Below are 20,390 nucleotides of genomic sequence, written 5' to 3'. Positions count from 1 at the left end.
CACTCTCCCCCAAGGGGGCACTCATCGGTCTCCAGGCCAGCCTGCGGGACTGGTGAGCATGCACTGGCGGCACCTGCAGACCTTTGCTGCCCCGGGGGGCCTGGCATGGTGTGCTGGTCACTGTTTACCAGCAGGTTCTCTAAACGATGACTAAAACGACCCTGATTTGTAGCATCTTCAATTTCTATGATTTAAGTACTTTCACTATGGCCAGTTTAAGCTAATGGCTTGACTGAGTGTGAAGTTGGGAAAAGATACCAAGGTATATAACATCTAACAAATACAAAAAATTATCCCAACAACAGATTTGTAGTAAAGTGAAATAATTAGCGCATGAAGAGTTTTGAGTATTACCTTTGTTTTTATTTTAATCCTATCTACTTAGCTGTAAGTGTCTATACACTAACTTTAAATAATGGCTTTGTGTAACAAACAGCTAAGAGACTTCTTGAAAATTCAACAACTGGCTCTGACAACGGGTTCCAGCACACCGCTGCATAATGGGTGTATGATAAATAGTTGTTGGGTGGGTGAATGAGTCAGTGCATCTGTTAATATTGTATTGAATTGCATTCAGCTATTAATCATCAGACTATTTTTTCTTACCTCAGGTATCAGTGCCAAATTTAAAGATAAATAGTGTGAATTTTAATTTGAACATAGGATATACTAAATTTGACCATTATCTTTAATCTGTTCACAGGATGTGCCAAACAAATTTTAAAGAATTTATATTTGGTTTTAAGTCTTTTGGTTTCAATTGTTATTTTTAGATTTTGTTTCATTATTTAGCTGTTGTCAACTTTGGTAGCAATTGTTGACCTAGGAGATATCCAATATATTTAACTATCGTATATGAAATACATACTAGTAGGTTAAATAGGAAGCAAGCATTCTGAATTATGAATATGGCATTACCTTTGTTTAGAAATTGTTTCACACCCATGGCACGTGAATAATAATGTATAAACCACTGCTGTGTTACCGTAAAGTCTTAACTTGCTGACCTTTGAAATTTAAAATGGAAAAATCTCCTGAGAACATTTATTTATAAGCTTGATAATATTAAAATCATTTTTAAGTTACTGACAGAGAAATATTCTAGCTTAGAGTACCTAAGGTATGTCAAATGGCTCTCTTCACGGTCCTTTTCAGCATAAAACACCTGAATACTGTGTTCTACAATGCTCCCGCTGCCTCACAGCTCCCCGTGGGCCCCAGCTGCAATGAGCCTGAGTAAGTCAAGTTCACTCGCCACTTCTGAAATCTTTCAGGCACCATTCAGAATGCAAAAGGTTCATTTCAAGGGGTGGGTGGGGGGAGAGTTCCAAAAGTGCAATGACACCCAACAATGTCAAATAAAATATCTGTCTAGAAAGGTGTTTAAAAAGTGTTCCGAAGTGAATCAGGCTTTTCTTAGTAGCTAACCAAACACTGCCAGAAGAGCTAACACTTCAAGGAAGGGTGGGGAGTGTATGTCTAAGACCATGGGGGCACTCGTTGTTAAATGGCAGGGTTTGTGGTGCAACTGTGAGCAGAAGGAACATGATTTCATGGACAGGCACATATTCTGTGGAATTAACAAGAAGTTTCATACAAGTGGAGTAACTGTCTACCCCTGTATTTGTAAATAAAACAATCTCATTTTCCTGAAGCGGATTAGCTGCCAAATGCAGGATTTTCTCATTAACTTATAGGAAATTAAGTAAACAAACATATCCAATTTATACTGCCATGGCTCGAAAGCATAAAATCTAGGTGGACATTTTTGTAATCACACATCAGTTTTGATTGGGATCAAAACCCAGAGCCACCGTCGGTGAAGATGCTTTCCGACAGCCATCATACAGGAACGGGCCCACCCGGGCAGCACTGATTTCAGGGTTTACTTACACGCTTCCTGTGGTAGAGCTGCTGTCAGTGAGGAAAGACCCGTTGGTCCTCTCCATCTGGGCCAGTCTGAAAAAGAAAAATAAAGGGCTTAGGCAACGTGACCACGAGGGCCATAGTCAGCTGGAGGTTCGGCCTCAGTCATTCTTAAACTGCCATAACCTTCACAAAATACAGAAAAGTCCAATTCTCCTAATGAGACTATGGCATTAACACAACCTCTAATGTTGAGTTACATTTCTATTACCACTGCCTTGAGGCCTGTAGGCCTTTATCTTATGCCATGTTCTACCTACAGGGGTGTCCCACCTTTCAGCATCTCTGGGCCACACTGGAAGAAGAACAGATGTCTTGGGCCACACATTAAATTCACAGACACTAACAAAAACTGATGAGTGAAAAAAGGTTTCAAGTAGATTTACAATTTAGTGTTGGGCAGCATTCATGGCCATCCTGGGCCACATGTGGCCTGTGGGCTGGGCACCCCTGATTCCTAACTGCCTTAGCCTCCTAACTAACCTCCCTGACCTTCAAGTCCATCCTCATTCTCACACAAGTCTAACTATGATCCTTCATGTTTCAAGACTCTCTGTGACTCCACTTTACCCAGGGAAGGGACATAACCTGCCCCTTAGCAAGCAGTCCCATTATGGGACTTCGGCTTCTCTTCCTCTACTCCTCATCCTTCACCCTTTCCCTACTACTTGCAGCTCTTGAAACAAGCCGTGTTCTTTCCCAGCTCAGTGCTTTTGAGAATGCTTTTCCCATTAGCCCAAGCCTGGCTTTTCCCAGAAATTCTATTTGACCAAAACCCAGTTCAAATGCTACTATTTTTATGATGTTTGAACTAACCTTTTCAAGCATAGCTAGTTACTAGCAGACAACTAGTATACCTGCTTTTTGAAAGTTTCTACATACCATCAAGACCAGCCTATTCTTTATATTTGTGTGTGTGTGTGTGTGTGTGTGTGTGTGTGGTGGGGGGAGGGCTTGAATATAAACCCCTGTGATAAAGCATTAACATACATTAATTAGCTATTGTAATTCATATGTGCATCGTCTCCTGAGAACACTTTCAAGCCCTATTTCATTCAATGAAACTGGGTTACATTGTCTAAGTCCCGCTTATACAGTGTCTGGATTCTCATGAGCTCCATAATCACATACTACTGAGTTTCCCTTTCTGCTCTTTATAGAATGTATAGCAGGTGTTTGGGAAAGTGCTAATTACAACATGGGAAAATGAGAGCCCAGATTCCAAATATAATGGAATCACAGCTCCTACGAAACAACATCCCTTGAGTCGAGGCACATTCGTGGTACAGGAATAACAGAGAAATAAATACATTCTGGCAGGCAGTGCAGCAGAGGGCTCCATCAGAGTTTCTTACCGTGTGGCGTACTGTTCGATTCTTGAATGGGTATCATCGTGAAACAGCTGAGGAGACTGCGAGGGGCTATGAAGGAAAACGCAAATAAACAGTTTTATACCCACACGTTGATAGATGTTCCTATTAGAAGTGTTAGCTTAGTTAAATAATGAATTTGCCATGCAAAGAAACCACCAGGATTGTTGCCCAGGAAGCAGAACCATTATTTTAGAGCCAGTGTTTAGTAATCGCCCCCATGCTAACAGAACTGATTAGAGCCTCCTCGCCTGCATACGGAGCCGCGATACTCACTCATAATGCTCTGGCCACATACTGATGAGTGTGATAGGACTGCAGAGAGGGGAGAGGGAAACAAAAGTCACAGAACAAACACTTTAGAGCAAGTTAAGACAAAAGCAGCGGGGGATGGAAGTGAGGGAACATTCTCAATTGTCTTCCTCTGCTGTATTAGTTTTCGCCATCGGGACTCAAAAGTCACAGAAATCACTGTTTATTCTAGAGAAGATGCTGATGTTTCCTTGCCTGCAGGGGCCTTTTCACAGATATTACAGGCTATTTGTTACAGGACAGCAAACACGACTTTAAATAGTCTTAATGAAAAGAAAAAGACAATGCTCCAAAATTATGGAAAATTTCAAAGACAATATTCCATAATATACTGAGGAAAGAGGCAATCACATTTTTGTTTATCTTTCCGCCTAAGAAAGGTAAAGTTAAATACCAAAGACTATATGATGTATTGATGACAGAGTTGCAATAAAATGAGACTGTTTTGATTCTCTGTCCAATTTTAAAAGTAAACTCAAATCTAGGCATATACCAAGCATCTCAGCCTCACGGATACATTGAACAAAAAAAGACATAACCTAGATATCTCCCCTATACCCCACCAAAACTTTCATGTTATCAGTAAAACTGAAAAAAAAAGTTTTTAGATCACGATAGACTTTTCTTCATTTTTTTTAGATCATGATAGACTTTTCTTCATACAAAATATTATCCAGAAGTTCAATCTATGAAACTGATAAAGAAACTTGCTCTGCTTAAATCAGGGCCTGAGTCTGGAGCATGATCAGTCAGGGCCACTCCTGGCCCTGGGGGCGGTCCAGCCTCACAGAACAGCCTAGGAGTCCCTGCATCCCCAGCACATGCCTTTGAAAACAATCGATCCTAATTAAAAGGCAGCTCCAACCCTAACTTTTTTTTAGGGGGTAGGGATGGGAGAGGGGAGGTACTGGCAAATGTGGAGCTTTAAAAGTCTAAACAAAATCAGCTCTCTGATTAACTAACCACAGTCTCCTACAAAAGCCAATGCCGACTCAAACAAAGAAGGAGAGCTGCAATTTATCTGAGCTCCACTTGATTCTCCTGTGTCTATTACACATACACACTTAAGAAGAATTTAATGATGTCGTTATCTCCTAGTGGGAGGCACAATTTGATGTCTAAATAGCAAAGATGAAAAGGGGATGGAAGGTCATCTTATTGGAATGACAAACTAAGACTCTTTGGACCTACTTTCAAAAACAGGCATTTATCTGGTCTGTGTCTGTCAGAATATCTATACTGGAAATGGACTTAATTATCCATGTATAAAATAGACACAAGAACAATGAAACAGCACTGCACTATTCAATGGTCTTTCTACATCACTACTTTTCATTAAATTGGAAATATGGATGTTAAATGGCAGGTGAATGATTTGCTATACACGTTCCCCAAAATTGTAACTTCTTCAGTGATCATTTCTAGAATTCAAGTGTAACACAACATCTACCATGAGCTTTGAACACACACACACACACACACACAAAAAACCTATTTTTTAAAAAATCTTAATTGAACTTGGAAAAGCTTTGTAAAATTGCTTGGCTGGTTCTTGTGAAGTTAATTCAGCGAGCACAAAAGTGATTCATTGAACTAAGATAAGAACGGCAGAGGCAGAAGGCTGAACTGAAGAGTTGCTGAAAAAAATGTTATTATATATTGAGAAATTTTCTAAGAAAAGAAAGAAAGATTAAAAAAACTGAAGGCTTCATTGATTTCAAAGTATTTTGATTTGTAGGGGAAAAAAAACCCCTTGAGTGATAAGCTTTCTCCTTTAACTCTGGAAGGGGGAAAAACGGCAACGTGCTCACTGCCCCGTCAGAATCTATGCTCAAGTGGCCAGAAATGAGATGGGTCTGTACGTTAGCCCAGATTTAATACAGCCTGGTGACTGAATAGAGGGTTTCGATTAATCAAACACCAATGTGCAAACAATCAGACTCTACTAAATATACTTAATATATGAAACATACGCCAGGCTTTCTTTGAAAAACTTAGTGACTTTTTTTAGTGCTTTAAATTCTGAACAAACTCCTAGCTGGCACAGCTCAGTGGATTGAGCTCGGGCTGCGAACCAAAGTGTCGTAGGTTAGATTCCCAGTCAGGCCACATACCTGGGTTGCAGGCCATGGCCCCCAGCAACCGCACATTGATGTTTCTCTCTCTCTCTCTTTCTCCCTCCCTTCCCTCTCTAAAAATAAATAAATAAAATCTTTAAAAAAATATTCTGAACAAACTGCTCCTAATGCTTCCGGTCTTTTGCTTGCTTAAATACAGGGTCCAGCAGAAATAGTGCCTGCTTGAGTGTGGTGGGTATGATAATAATATGGGTGTAATACATTTATAGTTTTAATTTGAACATTTCATCTAAGAGGTCATATGGTGTGCCTGGGTGTGATATTGTTATGTTACAGAATTATATGCTTATAATTTTGCAATAAAAGATTTTGTAATAAAAAGGGGTGTTATTTGTGCTGGACCCTGAATATTTGTCCCGGTACTGGGTAAGAGGGGTCCCATCGTGCTCTAACACACAAACCTTCAGTGGCTGCCTACTGCTCCCTGCCATGGCTTATATATAAGGCCCTTCAGTTTCTGGTTCTTGCTTCTTTTTCCACTCTCCTTTCTTGCCACTTTTCCTAGCTTCCCACCCCAGTTTCCAAAATGATCTTGACTCCAGGCCTTTGAGAAAATGCTTCCCTTGACCCCAAACCTTCCCTTTCCTCCTTGCACACCACACACTGACCATTTGGCCCTTTAATCTTTCAGGTCTCACGTCAGCCGGCACTCCTCCCAGGCCAGCGTGCCCACAACCATGACTACACTTACCAGGAGACAGTCTTTGCTACAGGAAGGATGTGAAAAACCACGCACTTTATTTACTCCCTCTTAGCCAATATCAGGGACAGGCACCTACATCAATTCTTTAAAATCTAGGAAAACCAACCTCACTTTTCAGCCAATAACAAGCTCTCACAATTCTCAAGTTCCTCTGGCCACTACTTTAGCTTGTCTCTCAGGTTTATATTCAATGGTAACTTTTTCATTGAGCTCTACTCATTTATTTTCATTATTTTTTTGAAAAATCCAGCAAAGCTATAAAATGTACTGAATAAACCTAGGCATGGGCTTGTTTACCTTCTTTTCGGAGTAACTCATTTTTCCTATAAAGCCCTTCCAAGCATGCAAGTATAATTACTGGATAAGAGATAAGACATTGCGTTTTGCAGTGATAAAAGAGAAAGAAGCCAAAGGAAATTCTAATCAGCTCCATAAATAACTTCAACACATTTACCACTTCACTGGTTTTTCTCCAATGTTCTCCTCCCACAAAGAGGAGAATAGACAAAATCAAACTTTTTACTACCCACTCACATAAATCATTACACCAGAAGATTAAGTAGCCTTGTACTAGAAAGGACTCCGCAGAAAATGAACTACAGTAAGCCCCAGAACACATTTTAGGGTTAAAAAAAAAACAAACAAGAAAATCTGCCCACTTTAAACAGCAGCTTATAAATCTTTTTCAAAACACGTCTTCTGACATCTGATTTAATCTATACCCGTTTACTTTCTCTTGTTTTCCTCTCACTGGAAATGCTGGTAAATTCATGTGAGATGAAGTGAGGCATTTTCAGAGTTACAGCCAAAAATCTGAGCACAAAATTATTGGCACGCTTTTCTCTTCTTTTTTACTTTAACTGACTCAGAATAGAATGATGGATGCCAATGATTATTTTTGACACTGAAAGGCAAATTATCAAAAATGTTTAAAAAGACTATAAAAAGTCTATCTGCACAATTCATTGGAAGGATATAGATATTTAAGGCACAAAATGCCAATGGTTTATCAGAAGAGTGAAAGGCATATCACCAGTCCAAACCTATCAATTATCCCATAAATAAAAGCACTGTGTCATAACTCTATGCTTCAAGGAGCTACTCCAAAATTTAATTAGTTCTGATACCAAGAGTAAAATTTTGTCTTCATTCTGAGGTGTTCAGCCCAATCACATTCTATATCAGATACTAAAGCAAATAAAGATGTATTTGTTTTGAATGTATCACACACCCTGATGAAGAAAAGGATAAAACATATCCACAAATCAAAAAGAGGACCAAAAATCTACCTCTCCTATGAATTTAACTATTTGAAGAGTTCTCTTTGAACTGTAATTGCTTCAGTAAAATTTGTTCTCGAGTAGAGTGTGGAAAGCAATGACCGGGAGGCAAATATCTTAATTGTACACAGTTTGGTATCAAGCAAAGTTATCAAAAAGTTTGATTTTTTTATATGCTTTAAGTGTATATCTGGTATTTTTGGACCTGTTTACATGCGTAGATGCATTACCTTTCCATATGCACACCCATAGTATTGCCTGTAGCAGGGTCAAGACATCCACTGTGCTCTGGCTGTGGTCTTTCTTCTACTTCTTAGCAGTTTCACACCACACACACACACACACACACACACAAACACAAAAACAATTTTCACACAAAGCTACCAAAGCCCCTGGTCTACAGGGCTTTCTACAGAAACAAACTCAGACCGAATCGCCTGTCCCTGGGCTTTGACATCTCTGAAACACGGACTGCCGTCACCCACTGCACTGTGGCTGTTTCCAGATCATGTCTCCGTGAGTTCTGACGGTTAAAGAAAGTTTTACTTCCTAATAGTTGTACTTGGTGCACTTTCTATACTTCTTTCTCCAATCTTTTCAACTGTGTAATGAAAGAAAATCCACACTTTATCCCTCTGAGCTTGTCTTATGTGGTCATTTAAGAGATCATCGTTCTGTGACAAGAGCCTCGCTATTTTTTACAACTAGGAACTCTGGTGATGGTTAGCAAGTAAAGTTAATTTTTCCCGAGAGTCATGCACAAAGAAAATTGCTTTCATAGGCATCTTTATGATGATATTTTAAAGATTCCAAGATTTAAATCATATCCATTTTTTATCTTGATAGAGAAGCGTGCAGTAATTTAAAATTATTTCTTGCATTTGTTCTGGCTTGTTTACAAAATTCTTTTCATTTCAGGCTATACATTGTTATTTTTCTTTGCTTTAAAAACCCATAGTAATTTTGCTAGCTTTAAACTTTGTTTCATTTATGTTGGGAAGCTTCAGTCATAAAATTTAAAGAAGTTGTCTCTATTTCATGTACTATATAAAGCTATCTCATTTTTCTATCTTCACGTTGAAGAAAAGAGAAATTAGAAATGAAATGTGAGATTTTGATCTGATTTAGGCATAGGCAGACATCTGAAGCAACACAGGAGATAGCTGACATACTCAAAGTATCCAAATCAGTACGGCTATTGTTGAAAATGAAAAAAAAAAGTATATAAAATAAGTGTGAAGCATATATAATAATAAAATGTCCTCAAAAAGGGGACACAGAAAATAAGTAAAATAATGAAGGAACATACAGTACCACAATTTAAGTGTTTTTAAGAGAAAAAGAGATAACAATGCAAAGGTTGACACATTAACAGATACTTTTAAAATTTAGGAACGAGTGCAAAATGAAACCTGACACTTTAGCTGTGACACTGTCAAAAGCAAAGAGTAAAAATTTCATGTTGTAAAGATTGATTCTAAGTTTAATTTACCTCACTTAAAATGAACCATTTTACCAAAACACAAATAGTTTTGGTATCAGACAATGGCTCTTGTGCCACTAATACAATAAAAGACAATGTCAGATATAAGTACTTAGATGTTTTAATAGTAAACTTACGTCTCTAAGTTGTCACCTTCAAGAACTGTCTGGACAGGCAGGTAGCCAAGCCGAGGATGTTTGGCAAAGTATTTCTTTGATCGGAACTTATTCTTCAATACCTTTGTGAAGTCTCGAACATCTTCCCCAGACGTTGTCTGTGAGTTTGAAAAAAGACACTTCTCTCACTAAAATGGAAGGACATAACTGTCTACAATAAATCAGAGCAGATGTAAATGGATGCAATTCAATGACAACAGTTTCAGTAGCTTTATGTATTTTTGTAATAACACAGAATGTCATAAAAACACATAGTAGTCAGGACACATCATTAAATATACCCATCAATTAGTTTGCCATTTCTTATTTCCGGTTGAAAATAAACAATAACTAGCTCATTGGCCCAACATTTTAAAAATTGTAAAAAGTTGTAAAAATTGCCAAAAAGTAAAATTAGTTTTGGCAATGTTATTGGTTAATTTCTAGTCTTAAAAAGTTGCGGTTTACTACCAACATCTAGAGATGATAAAGAATTGTGGATATCACATGGTTTTAACTAAGGTGAAAAAATATGGGTGAGCTACACAGCACGTACTGACTTCACACAAGTGTGAACTGTAGTCTGGAAGAGAGAAAGTAGTGGGAGAGAAAGAACAACGCCACACTCCTACTCTATGTCGTAAAAAACACTGTCGGGTTCTTTGTCCTGTCCCAACCATAAAACATTTACAAATTGACAGGGACTAAATTTTTATTTTTTAAAATTTTTATTGAATATATTGGGGTGATACTGGTTAATAAAATTATAAAGGCTTCACATATACAAATATAATACATCATCTGTATATTGTGTTGTGTGTTCACCACCCAAAAGCAAGACTCCTACCGTCACCATTTATACTCCCTTTACCCTCCTCTACTTGCCCTGACCCTCTTCCCTCTCGTAATCCCACACTGTTGTCTGTGTCTACGAGGTTTTTTTTTCCTTAATCCTCTCGTCTTTTTCTCCCAGTCCCCTAACTCTAACAGCAGTCAGTCTGTTCTCTTGATCTATGAGTCTTTTTCTATTTTGACTATCAGTTTATTTTGTTCATTGGAGTCCACATATAAATAAAATCATATGGTATTTGTCTTTCTCTGACTGGCTTATTCCACTTAGCATAATAATCTCCACATTCCATCCATGCTGTTGCAAAAGGTAAGATTTCCTTCTTTGTTACACCTGTGTAGTATCCCATTGTATAAATGTACCATTGCTGTTTTATCCACTCATCTGCCAATGGGCACTTGGGCTGCTTCCAAATCTTGGCGATTGTAAATAATGCTGCAGTGAACATAGGGGGGCAGATATTCTTTGGAATCAGTGTTTTGGGTTTCTTTGGATATATTCCCAGAAGTAGAATTGCCGGGTCATTAGGCAGTTCCATTTCTAATTTTTTGAGAAAATTCCATACTGTTTTCCACAGAGGCTATACCAGTTTGCACTCCCACCAACAGTGCACTGGAGTTCCCCTCCCTCCACATCCTTGCCAGCATTTGCTGTCTGTTGATTTATGGACAATAGCCATTCTGAAAGGTATGAGGTGATACCTCACTGTGGTTTCCATTTGCATTTCTCTGATGATTAATGACGTTGAGCATCATTTCATATGCCTGTTGGCCATCTGCACATCCTCTTTGGAGAACTGTCTATTCAGGTCCTTTACCTATTTTTAAATTGGATTGTTTGTCTGTTTGGTATTGACCTTTACAAGTTCTTTATAAATTTTCGATATTAACTCTTTATCAGATATATCATTGGCAAATATGCAACTCACATTCAGTGAGTTGTCTTTTTCATTTTGTTGATGTTTTCCCTCCCTGTGCAAAAAGTTTTTAGTTTGATGTAGTCCCATTTATTTATTTTTATTTTTTATTTCCCTTGTCCAAGGAGACATATCAGAGAAAAAACAGTGCTACAAGAAATGCCTGAGATTTTGCTGCCTATGTTGTCCGCTAGAATTTTTATGGTTTTGAGTCTTACATTTACGTCTTTAATTCATTTTGAGTTCACTCTTCTGGATGGTATAAGAAGGTGGACTAATTTCATTTTTTTGCATATACCTGTCCACTTTTACCAACACCATTTATTGAATATACTATCTTTACCCCATTGTATTTTCTTGCCTCCTCTGTGGAATATGACCATAAAGGCATGGGTTTATTTCTGAGCTCTCCATTCTGTTCCGTTGAAATTTATGTCTGCTCTTATGCCAGTACCATGTTGTTTTGATTACTATGGCCTTGTAGCCTAGTTTGATACCAGGTGGCATGATTCCTCCAGCTTAGCTCTTCTTTTTCAAGATTGCTGTGGCTGTTTGGGGTCTTTTTCCCTTCTCTTTGTTGAATATATTGGGGTGACACTGGGGTGACTCATGCAACAAAATTGCATGAGTTTCAGGTGCACGGTTCTACAACACATCACCGGCACATTGAATTGTGTATTCAGCACTCCAAGAGAAGTCTCCTTCCATCACCATTCATTCCCCCATACCCTCTTCCACCTCCCCCACCCACCTCTCCTAGTGTCACAGGGAGTGATCAGGATGAGGCCAGAAGAGTTCATCAGGCCCAAACAGACCACGATTTGCCTGTGTGAAGGGAGGGCTCTGTACCAGTTGGATGTGTGAGGGGAGGAATGGCCCTTGTCCCAGAGCCACACATTTCAGTCTGCCCCAGGTTCTGCCAGGAGCCTAAGCTCAACAGGGCAGGGCCACTGTGAGTCAGGAGGGTGGGACCAGTGGATCTCCTATGAAGAGGAGATGCCAGTCAGGTTTGGAGAAAAGTGAGAGGAGTGACCTGGCTCCAGAGACACATGATTCAGTCTGTCCCAAATTCTGCCCAGACATTGGCAGGAAGGGACTACCAGGAGTCGAGAGAATGGGGCCACCTGGAGCCCAGAGTGTGCAGCTAGAGGCTCTCCCATGAAGGGGAGGCACCAGTTTGGTTCATGGGAAAGTGGAGGTAATGGCCCCTGCTCCAAAGCCGCATCCCTCAGTCATTGACACCCCAAGTCTGGCCAGAGCTCAACACCCTGACCCAGGTAGCTGATTTCTCAGCAGGGCTTGAGCTCCACAGGGTGGGATTACAGGGAGTCCAGAGGGTGAGACTATGGCATTCCCCCAGGCTGGTGCCATGTGGAGGGGAGTGCTCAACCTAAGAACTAGGGCATCTGTGGTGTGGGAGAGGGACTCAGTACAGGGACCCTGGCAACTGTCCCCTCAGCCTTCTCCCTAGAGCCACAAACCTCAGTCTCTCCTCACGGGACTCCAGACTGCTCCACCCTCCCTCAGTCGGAGGCCAGGGTGAGTGGAGGTAAACAAGATTTTGTATATTGGCCCTTTAGGAAGGTGCCTATGTCTCGAGTAGACCCCTGTCTCCCCCTGGCAGACAGAAGCCCTGCTGATTTTCACAGCCAGATATTATGAGAGCACCCCTTCTGGCTCTGCTGCTTTGGGGAAACCTTTGCAGCTGAGCTAGCCCTCTGGAATCTCAGCCACTCCTTCTGGGAGCAGGGCCAGCCCTTTTGATGTCTCTGACCTTCCTACCAGTTTCAATGTGGCTTCTTCTGTAAATCCTTTGGTTTAAGATTCCAACTAGTCTTCAGTTGGTTACTCAGGCTGCTTGTTCTATATTTTAGGTGTAATTCCACTTTGGTTCTGGGTGGAGGTGAGTGTAACAATCACCTAACTCCACTGCCATCTTGGATCAGATCAACATGAACTAAATTTTTAATGGCAGTTAAAACATTACTGTTTCCTTAGCATTTCAAAATGACTAATTTTAATAATCATATATTAAGTGATACAGAAGTCATTCACAAAAGACCACACATTATATAATTCCATTTATAAGAAAAGTCCAGAATAGGCAAACCCACAGAAATGGAAAATAGATTAGTGATTGCCAGGAGCTGAGGGGAGGAGACAGAGGGGGAGGGGGAAGGGTGCTAGAGGGTAAAATAGATTTCAGAGACGGGCTAATATCTACCCCAAAGTCCACCCACTCATCCCATCCCACAAATTGTTCTCTAAGCCCCAGTTTTCTACTTTTATCACCAACCCTAGCTTTTATTTGCAATATGTCATACAGATATCAACTTCATTCAGTCCTTCTGCAAATATAGTTAAAATATTTATATTACCTGCACGTAACTGAATTAAAGCCTTGGTTGCCTAACTCCCTCTAGACTATCCATTCTACAACTAGATGGATCTCACTCCAATCTCTTTACAAAACAAAACCAGACAAGTTTTCTATAGTAACAAACTGAGTACTAAATACATTCGCTGAACAACTGCTGCCTGCCCCCTTTTCTTGCACCTCCCCAGTGTCTTTTCCTTCAGGAAAAGCATGCCCAAGACTGATACAAAGTTGTTTAAAAGCAGAAACTTAAAACTATATAGTTATTTTTAAAAACAACTAAATTCTGAGTCAGCACTTACATAGTTGTATTATTTTCAATCTGCTCCTATTCAGTGGACAGGTGGGGGGGGGGCGGGGTAAGTAAAGACCATGAGCACAAAGTACCGGACTGCTTACCCAGTCTGGCTCAGCCAGGGCAGGGCACACTACACTGGTTTTTAGTATATTCACAGAACTGTGCAGCTATCACCACTATGTATTTGCAGAACATTCTTGCCACCCCTAAAGAAAGCCTGGAACCACTAGCAGTCATTCGACTTTTGCACTGTCTCCTCCCCTCAGCCCTTTGGCAACCACTAATCTACTTTCTCTTTCTATGAATATGTCTATTCTGGATATTTCTTATAAATAGAATCACACAACATGTGGTTTTTATGACTAGCTTCTTTCACTTGGCATACTATTCTTGTAGCTTATATATTTTTGGAATTCAACATGAACTCCTGCTTGGGAAAAACATGATACATCATCCAAAAGTGAAAGTCCAATAGTCTTTAGCTAAATAAATTTAGAACATGGAAGGGCAGAGCAAGACCAATTAATTAATAAATAAACAACACCTACCTGACTCCCAAGGAGTTATAGCAGTGGTTGGAATTAAATTCACATTTCAGATAATGCTCAAATTTAATATTTGGAAAAAAGTTAGTTAATTCTCATACAGAAATGGCATATTTTTATTTCCTCATCAATTTTCATATGGAGGGGGGGAAAACTACCACCAACAGCTATAATCTAAAGTCACTAACTGCACTGCCATAAAGTTTATGCAATATTAAAAGAAAAAATGAAAAGTAATTCATCCTACGAGAACTAGATATTATATTTAGGTTAGCAGAATGTAATTCTTTAGCTGGGATAGAGCCAAGAAAATGAATTAAGCCTATTTTCTCACCAGAAAGTTAAATGGTATTTATATATATTTGGTCGAATTTGCTGTAATGACAGCTCCTAATGTTTCTCTCTTTTAAAGTATTAGAGTGATGGTTTGGTAAAATAATGAGAAAGAGGGTAACTGAAATTGCAACTCTATTTCATGCTAGGTATAACACTTTTTTTCTTTTTAAAGCAAATATCTATATTATGATAGGATGATGAAATGATCACTCATCACCCCCAAGTATCCAATATTTTAAATTATCCATGCATTTCTTGAAGAACTAGGTTTTCATTTATTGCTATAAGACAAGAAAGGGAACAAAAGATTTTGCAGATCTCATGAGATGAAACCAGGATAACACACTGACAGAGAATTCTGCACCTTATAAAGAACCTTCCTTCAATCTCTCTTTTCCATTGAGGGCAGTGAGACTAGGGATTCATACCCACAAGGTCAGTAAGGAGAAAACTACTCTTGCAAACCAGGGCTTTTAACCATATATCACTTGTGGAGAAATGAAACAAATTTTTAGTCTTGTAAGAGAAAAAACCTATAGCCCCAGACCAAAATATCTGCAATTACATTCTGGATTTTCCCTTCATTTTAAATAAAGTACTGCTAAGATACCCTGTGGCTGCTTTTTGAAAAATGTATTATTAAAATCAGTGCAATCTACAACTAGATCTCAGTACCTAGGGAAGGAAGAGAAAAATTAAAATTGCTAGCTCTTCAATCATGAAGAGATCTACTATTAAAAGTTAGTGGCGGGGCCTTCCCCACTTCGCCTTTCCTGTTCCAGCCCTGCCCCTCTGCAGCCTGGCTGAAGCCTGGTGCTGGCGTCAGTCTGGCCGGAACTGATGGAGCCAAGATGGCAGCAGCCACGGGGGTGACTTGGTCTATGTGGTCCCCTAGCTCATAGAGGAAGTTTGGCTTCACCTCAGCGGCTGTCCATCATCCATCACCATGGCTCTGAGGGTGGAAAGGGCCCACAGGGAGTGCCTGCCCTTCTTTACACCATCTTAGATGAGGATGAGGGCCTCTGGGTCCTGGTGGAAGAGGTGGGAACCTTCACCACTGTGGTGGGAGGCCCGGAGTACTGGCGCTGCCTGCTGCTGCCCCTGGAGTTGCTGGCCATTCAGGAAGAGCCATAGTGCAGGATAAGGCAGTGGAGCCCTTGCCCTCTTGCAGGATCACTTGCCCTCTGACCTGGAGGCCCACCATGTGCAACTGATGAAGTGGCTGGTTCACCTCCTGCCCCTTGGCCTGAAGACCCTTCTCTGTTGCCCTGATGTCCAGAGCCATTGAGGAAGAGCTTCCACAGTACTTCTGGAACCTATGCTTATGTGACACCTCCATGGTGCGGCAGGCCACAGCCTCCAAGCTGGGGGAGTTCGCCCAGATGCTGGGGCTGGACAAGGTCAAGAGTGAGATGGTCGCATGCTGTCTAGCCTGGTCTCCAACAAGCAGGACTTGGTGGAGTGCTGGCAGCAAGTGGAGGCTCTGGCCCCAGGAAGCTATGGAGGCCCTGGTGACGCCCACCCTGTGCCAGGCTGCAAGGACAAGGTGTGGCAGGTACAATACAGGGTCGCCAACAAGTTCACAGAGCTCCAGAAAGCTGAGTGGCCTGACAGCACCAAGATGCACCTGGTTCCCACCTTCCGGAACCTGATGAAAGACTGTGAGGCCAAGGTGAGGGCTGCAGCCTCTCACAAGGTCGAAGAAGCCTGTGAAAGTGTCTCAGCTGACTGTGGGGAGAACTCGATCGTGACTCAGAACTTGCCCTTCCTCAAGGAGCTGGTGTCAGATGCCAACCAACACGTCAATTCCACCTCCCAAGGGGCACAAGGTGGGACAGAAAGTGACTCTGGGAGGAAGCGGCCTCTCCCGTCTGGGTCTGTGGGGGACAGAGCTGAGCATCCTGGGTCGCTGGCTCCTGCTGCTTGTGAAGGGGACCCTTCCCCCATCTACTTCTCCACCTCCCTTCCTTCCCCCTGCGTCAGTGGTTTTGTGTGTGAGCCACATGTGCCATTTTCATTTTAATGCTTTTTGCCCCCTTTTCACTGAGAAAGGTCTAACACTTTTTTAGAAATGTTCGTGACTGGGCTGATTTATTTTTAATCCTTTTTACTGTAAAATAAAACACAGATACATGAAACTATATGCAACCAAAGCATCGCTGAATGAATTGTTACAAGGTGAATACCATCCAGTCAGGAAGGTGAACGTGCCAGACTTTCCAGAAGCCCCTTCCACACGCCTCCTTCCAGTCGCACGTCCTGCCGACTTTCCATCATAACCATCATCCCCATTTTTACATAAGAATTCACATGCCCAACCAAGCCTGTTCCTAAAATTGTCATTCTTGGAAAACCAGTGAAGGTGATTCATTGTGAAAACCATTTCAGAACTAAACTTACACAGACAAGTGGGTATGGGAACACTCAAAATTATACTTGCCTTCATTATGCTGCTATTAAGTAACAGTGAGATAATAATGAAAATTTATTTGGACTTTAAGAAGTAATTAGTTCTCAACTTGCTCCCCACAAACTAATACAAATGAATGAATTAAATATTTAAAAAGTGTTGCTGAATGACAAAATCTACCCTGAGGTAATCAGTCCATCCATATAACTATCAAAATCCTAAAAACTCCTGTGCAAGCTAGTTATCAGATGGTTTTTTTCTTGAGTCCTATTTTACCAGCTGAGGTTAGGGGCGTGTTAAATTTTCCTCCATTTTATTTCTTGAGTGAGAACAAATATAGGCATCACATAGAGCAAAACTGAATCTACCTTTGTTTGTGTGTGTGTGTGTGTGTGTGTATGTAAATGTATGTATATTATTCTACATCCCTGTTCATATTTCAAACTATGTTCTTATCATAAATTCTGACACGTGTCTACTATTACCTTCAAAAATATTGATATATGATTTAAGTCTTTTCCTCCTCATTAATGGGAATTGCAAGGAGCAATAAGGCTAAGGTGCAAAAAAACCTAGGCTTCAGAAATGCTAACCCTCACAGTCTTACAGTCAAATAGGTGCTTGAATAAATAGCTTTGCTATTTCAACTCAAAAAACTCTGTTAACACCAAAGATTCACAAAGAAACAAAAAAAGGGGTACATTATAATGATGGCAAATAAACTAAAGGCCAAAACACTCAATTTCTAACCACTTAGCAATTTAAGCAAAACACCAAACTGCAAATAAAGAAACAAAACCATATTTACTTTAAATCTCCCTCAATTTTTTTTTTGCTTAATTCATAACTTAGGAAGACAGTGTTATCTAATTCCTTAAAAAATACTCCCAACATTAGATTTTAACTGTTAACTACAAATATAAGTAAGTTATGGACTGAGGAAAACAAGGAAGTACAAAGAGGAAAATCAAGGTTGTATAAGAAACAACAGTCATTTGGCACATGAGTGGAATAATTATTATTTGGATCATGCATAAGTGCAAAAATTATTGTCGAACAGTGCCCCATTAGCAAGATTTATTTCTTAAATACAGAAGTTAGTAGTCCTAAATGGTATATGCACACTACTAAGGAGTACATTTCACTATCACAGAAGTTATTTTAAAGACATTTCGATAGTTTTTAAAAATTGCGAAACAACTCTCAGTTCTAAGTTTCATTGATTTTAACAAGTTGAAATTCAGACATATTAAATTCTACGGAGAGTATGAAATCATTAGGATAAGCTCAGAGCCTTTTTCAAGTTCTAATGGAAAAATATGAAACTAAAAAAATGCTATTAATTAACAAAATCATCAAGGCGTCAAGAATAAGTAGGGTAATAAATCACACAAAGTAAAATGGATTTGGTCCAAACCTTTCCTTAAAAGCTAATGAAATACTCTAAATGAACTCAACTTATTGGCAAAACAATGTAAGGTGGGCAGGAACTGAAAAACCACTTTCGTATGCGGAGGTTAGAGAAATCATAGTGATGCTGTGTTTCAGCATATGGGTCAACGTCTCAGGCCTCATCTGCAGAAGCAAGACAGCCAAAAACAAACCATACTGACTACTGTAGAGCTTTCCAAAGAATGAATCAGCATTTTCTTATATTTGATGTTTATAGTCTTACAGATACTTCGATGCTAGCGGGGGTAGACAGAAGGGGCAACACTAGTTTTTCCCTTTGTTCTTTTGGTTTTAGTTTGTTTCTTCCCCATAACATATAGTCTGTTTTTTAAAAAATTTGATTTTACTCTAAAAAGTATAAAGAAAATCTTTTCTATTTTTTTTCAGTAGAGAACTGCGACCTTTTTTATAGTTTCTACAAGCCCTGAAAATATTTGGTTTATTTCTCCACATATCAACTAATATCATCAAGAATATGCTTGAAATTGTTGCTTTAAAAGTAACATGGATTTGCTTTAAAAATATAATACAAATCTGTCTTAGGTGTTATTAACTTAATAAGCTATTTGCCATCAAGTTATTTTTTCCTGTCTGCCTCTTCCCACCAAAATCCTAACAAAATGATCAGTAGAAACTAGTCCTGTCAAAAAATTTTGCGAGGATTACTTCCGGCAAGATGGAGGAATAGGTGGACGCACCATGCCTCCTCGCACAACCAAGATTAGAAAACCAATAATTTACAACAATAATTTACTATCAGAATAACACCCAGATCCGGCAGAGGATTTATCTGAATGGAAGTCGGGCAGCCAAGAAGTTGAAGTAGACGCGTTCCTCCGGACTGGTAGGAGAAGACGAGCCGGGCGGGCGCGGGGCTGGCTCGGGTCGGCGGCGCGCGGAGGTCGGGGGAAGGTTTGGCGCGAAATCGGGGCAACAGCCATCCGGGAGCGCAAGAAGGCAGCGGTGATCCCTGAGTACGCAAGCTGTGGCTGGCAGACCCAGAGGGGTAGCGACTGTGGACCAGGGCAGAACTCGCAGCCCAGAAGCCCAGACAAGGGTCTGAGTCCAGGGGAACGGAACTACCGCCATTGTTTTCTCCCGCCCCACTCCCGCCCCCACATATAACGTCACAATCTAGCGACCGGGGTGCCCAGCCCCGGTGAGCACCTAAGGCTTCACCCCCCACCATAACAAGAGCAACCAGACTGGAAAAAAAAAGAAAGGAGAGACGGGGGGGAAAAAAAAATATGTTTTCAACAGAGCAGATCAGTCCCCCAGGACTCATCCTTTTGAGCAACCAAGAATTAGCCAATCTATCAGATGCGCAGTTCAAAACACTGGTGATCAGAAAGCTCACGGAACTGGTGGATTTTGGACGAAATTTAGATGAAAGAATGCAGATTACCATAAAACAGATGCAGGAAGACACGCGGAGGAGAGCCAATAGTGAAAGGAAGGAATATGAGTCTCAAAACAATACAGTGGACCAGAAGGAAGATAGAATCAACCAAGCAGGAAAGCATGATGAAATAAGAATTCAAAAAATTGAGGAAAAGATTAAGAGCATCCAAGACACCTTTAAACGTTCCAATATCCGAATTATAGGGGTACCAGAATCGGAAGGGGAAAAGCAACAGATTGAACATGTATTTGAACAAATAATAAAGGAGAACTTCCCCAATCTGGCAAAGGGAACAGTCTTCCAAGAAGTCCAAGAAGCTCAGAGAGCCCCAAAGAAGTTGGACCCAAGAAGAAACACACCAAGGCACATCATAATTACATTAGCCAAGGTAAAAACGAAGGAGAGAATCCTAGAAGCAGCAAGAGGTAAGGGGACAG

General features: G+C 40.3%; 1 protein-coding gene across 7 annotated transcripts in view; it reads right to left on the bottom strand.

The window, feature by feature from the left end:
• UTRN (utrophin) overlaps positions 1 to 20,390 on the bottom strand; it is a 504,099-nt gene that overhangs the window by 21,487 nt on the left and 462,222 nt on the right. For 6 of the 7 annotated variants that reach the window (XM_028510941.2, XM_036024842.1, XM_036024844.1 and 3 more), the window contains 4 exons: positions 9,350 to 9,486; positions 3,573 to 3,611; positions 3,282 to 3,347; positions 1,894 to 1,959 (listed from right to left, as the gene is read on the bottom strand). In XM_028510941.2, coding sequence (XP_028366742.1) covers positions 1,894 to 1,959; positions 3,282 to 3,347; positions 3,573 to 3,611; positions 9,350 to 9,486 — 308 coding nt within the window. The remainder of the gene's footprint in view (positions 1 to 1,893; positions 1,960 to 3,281; positions 3,348 to 3,572; positions 3,612 to 9,349; positions 9,487 to 20,390) is intronic. The other variant, XM_036024843.1, reaches the window with a different exon arrangement.

The sequence above is a fragment of the Phyllostomus discolor genome, chromosome 4 (genome assembly GCF_004126475.2).
Source record: "Phyllostomus discolor isolate MPI-MPIP mPhyDis1 chromosome 4, mPhyDis1.pri.v3, whole genome shotgun sequence".
NCBI classification, from domain to species: domain Eukaryota; kingdom Metazoa; phylum Chordata; class Mammalia; order Chiroptera; family Phyllostomidae; genus Phyllostomus; species Phyllostomus discolor.
The sequence above is the reverse complement of the archived record's forward strand: the minus strand, read 5'-3'. Positions and strand labels throughout refer to the sequence as shown.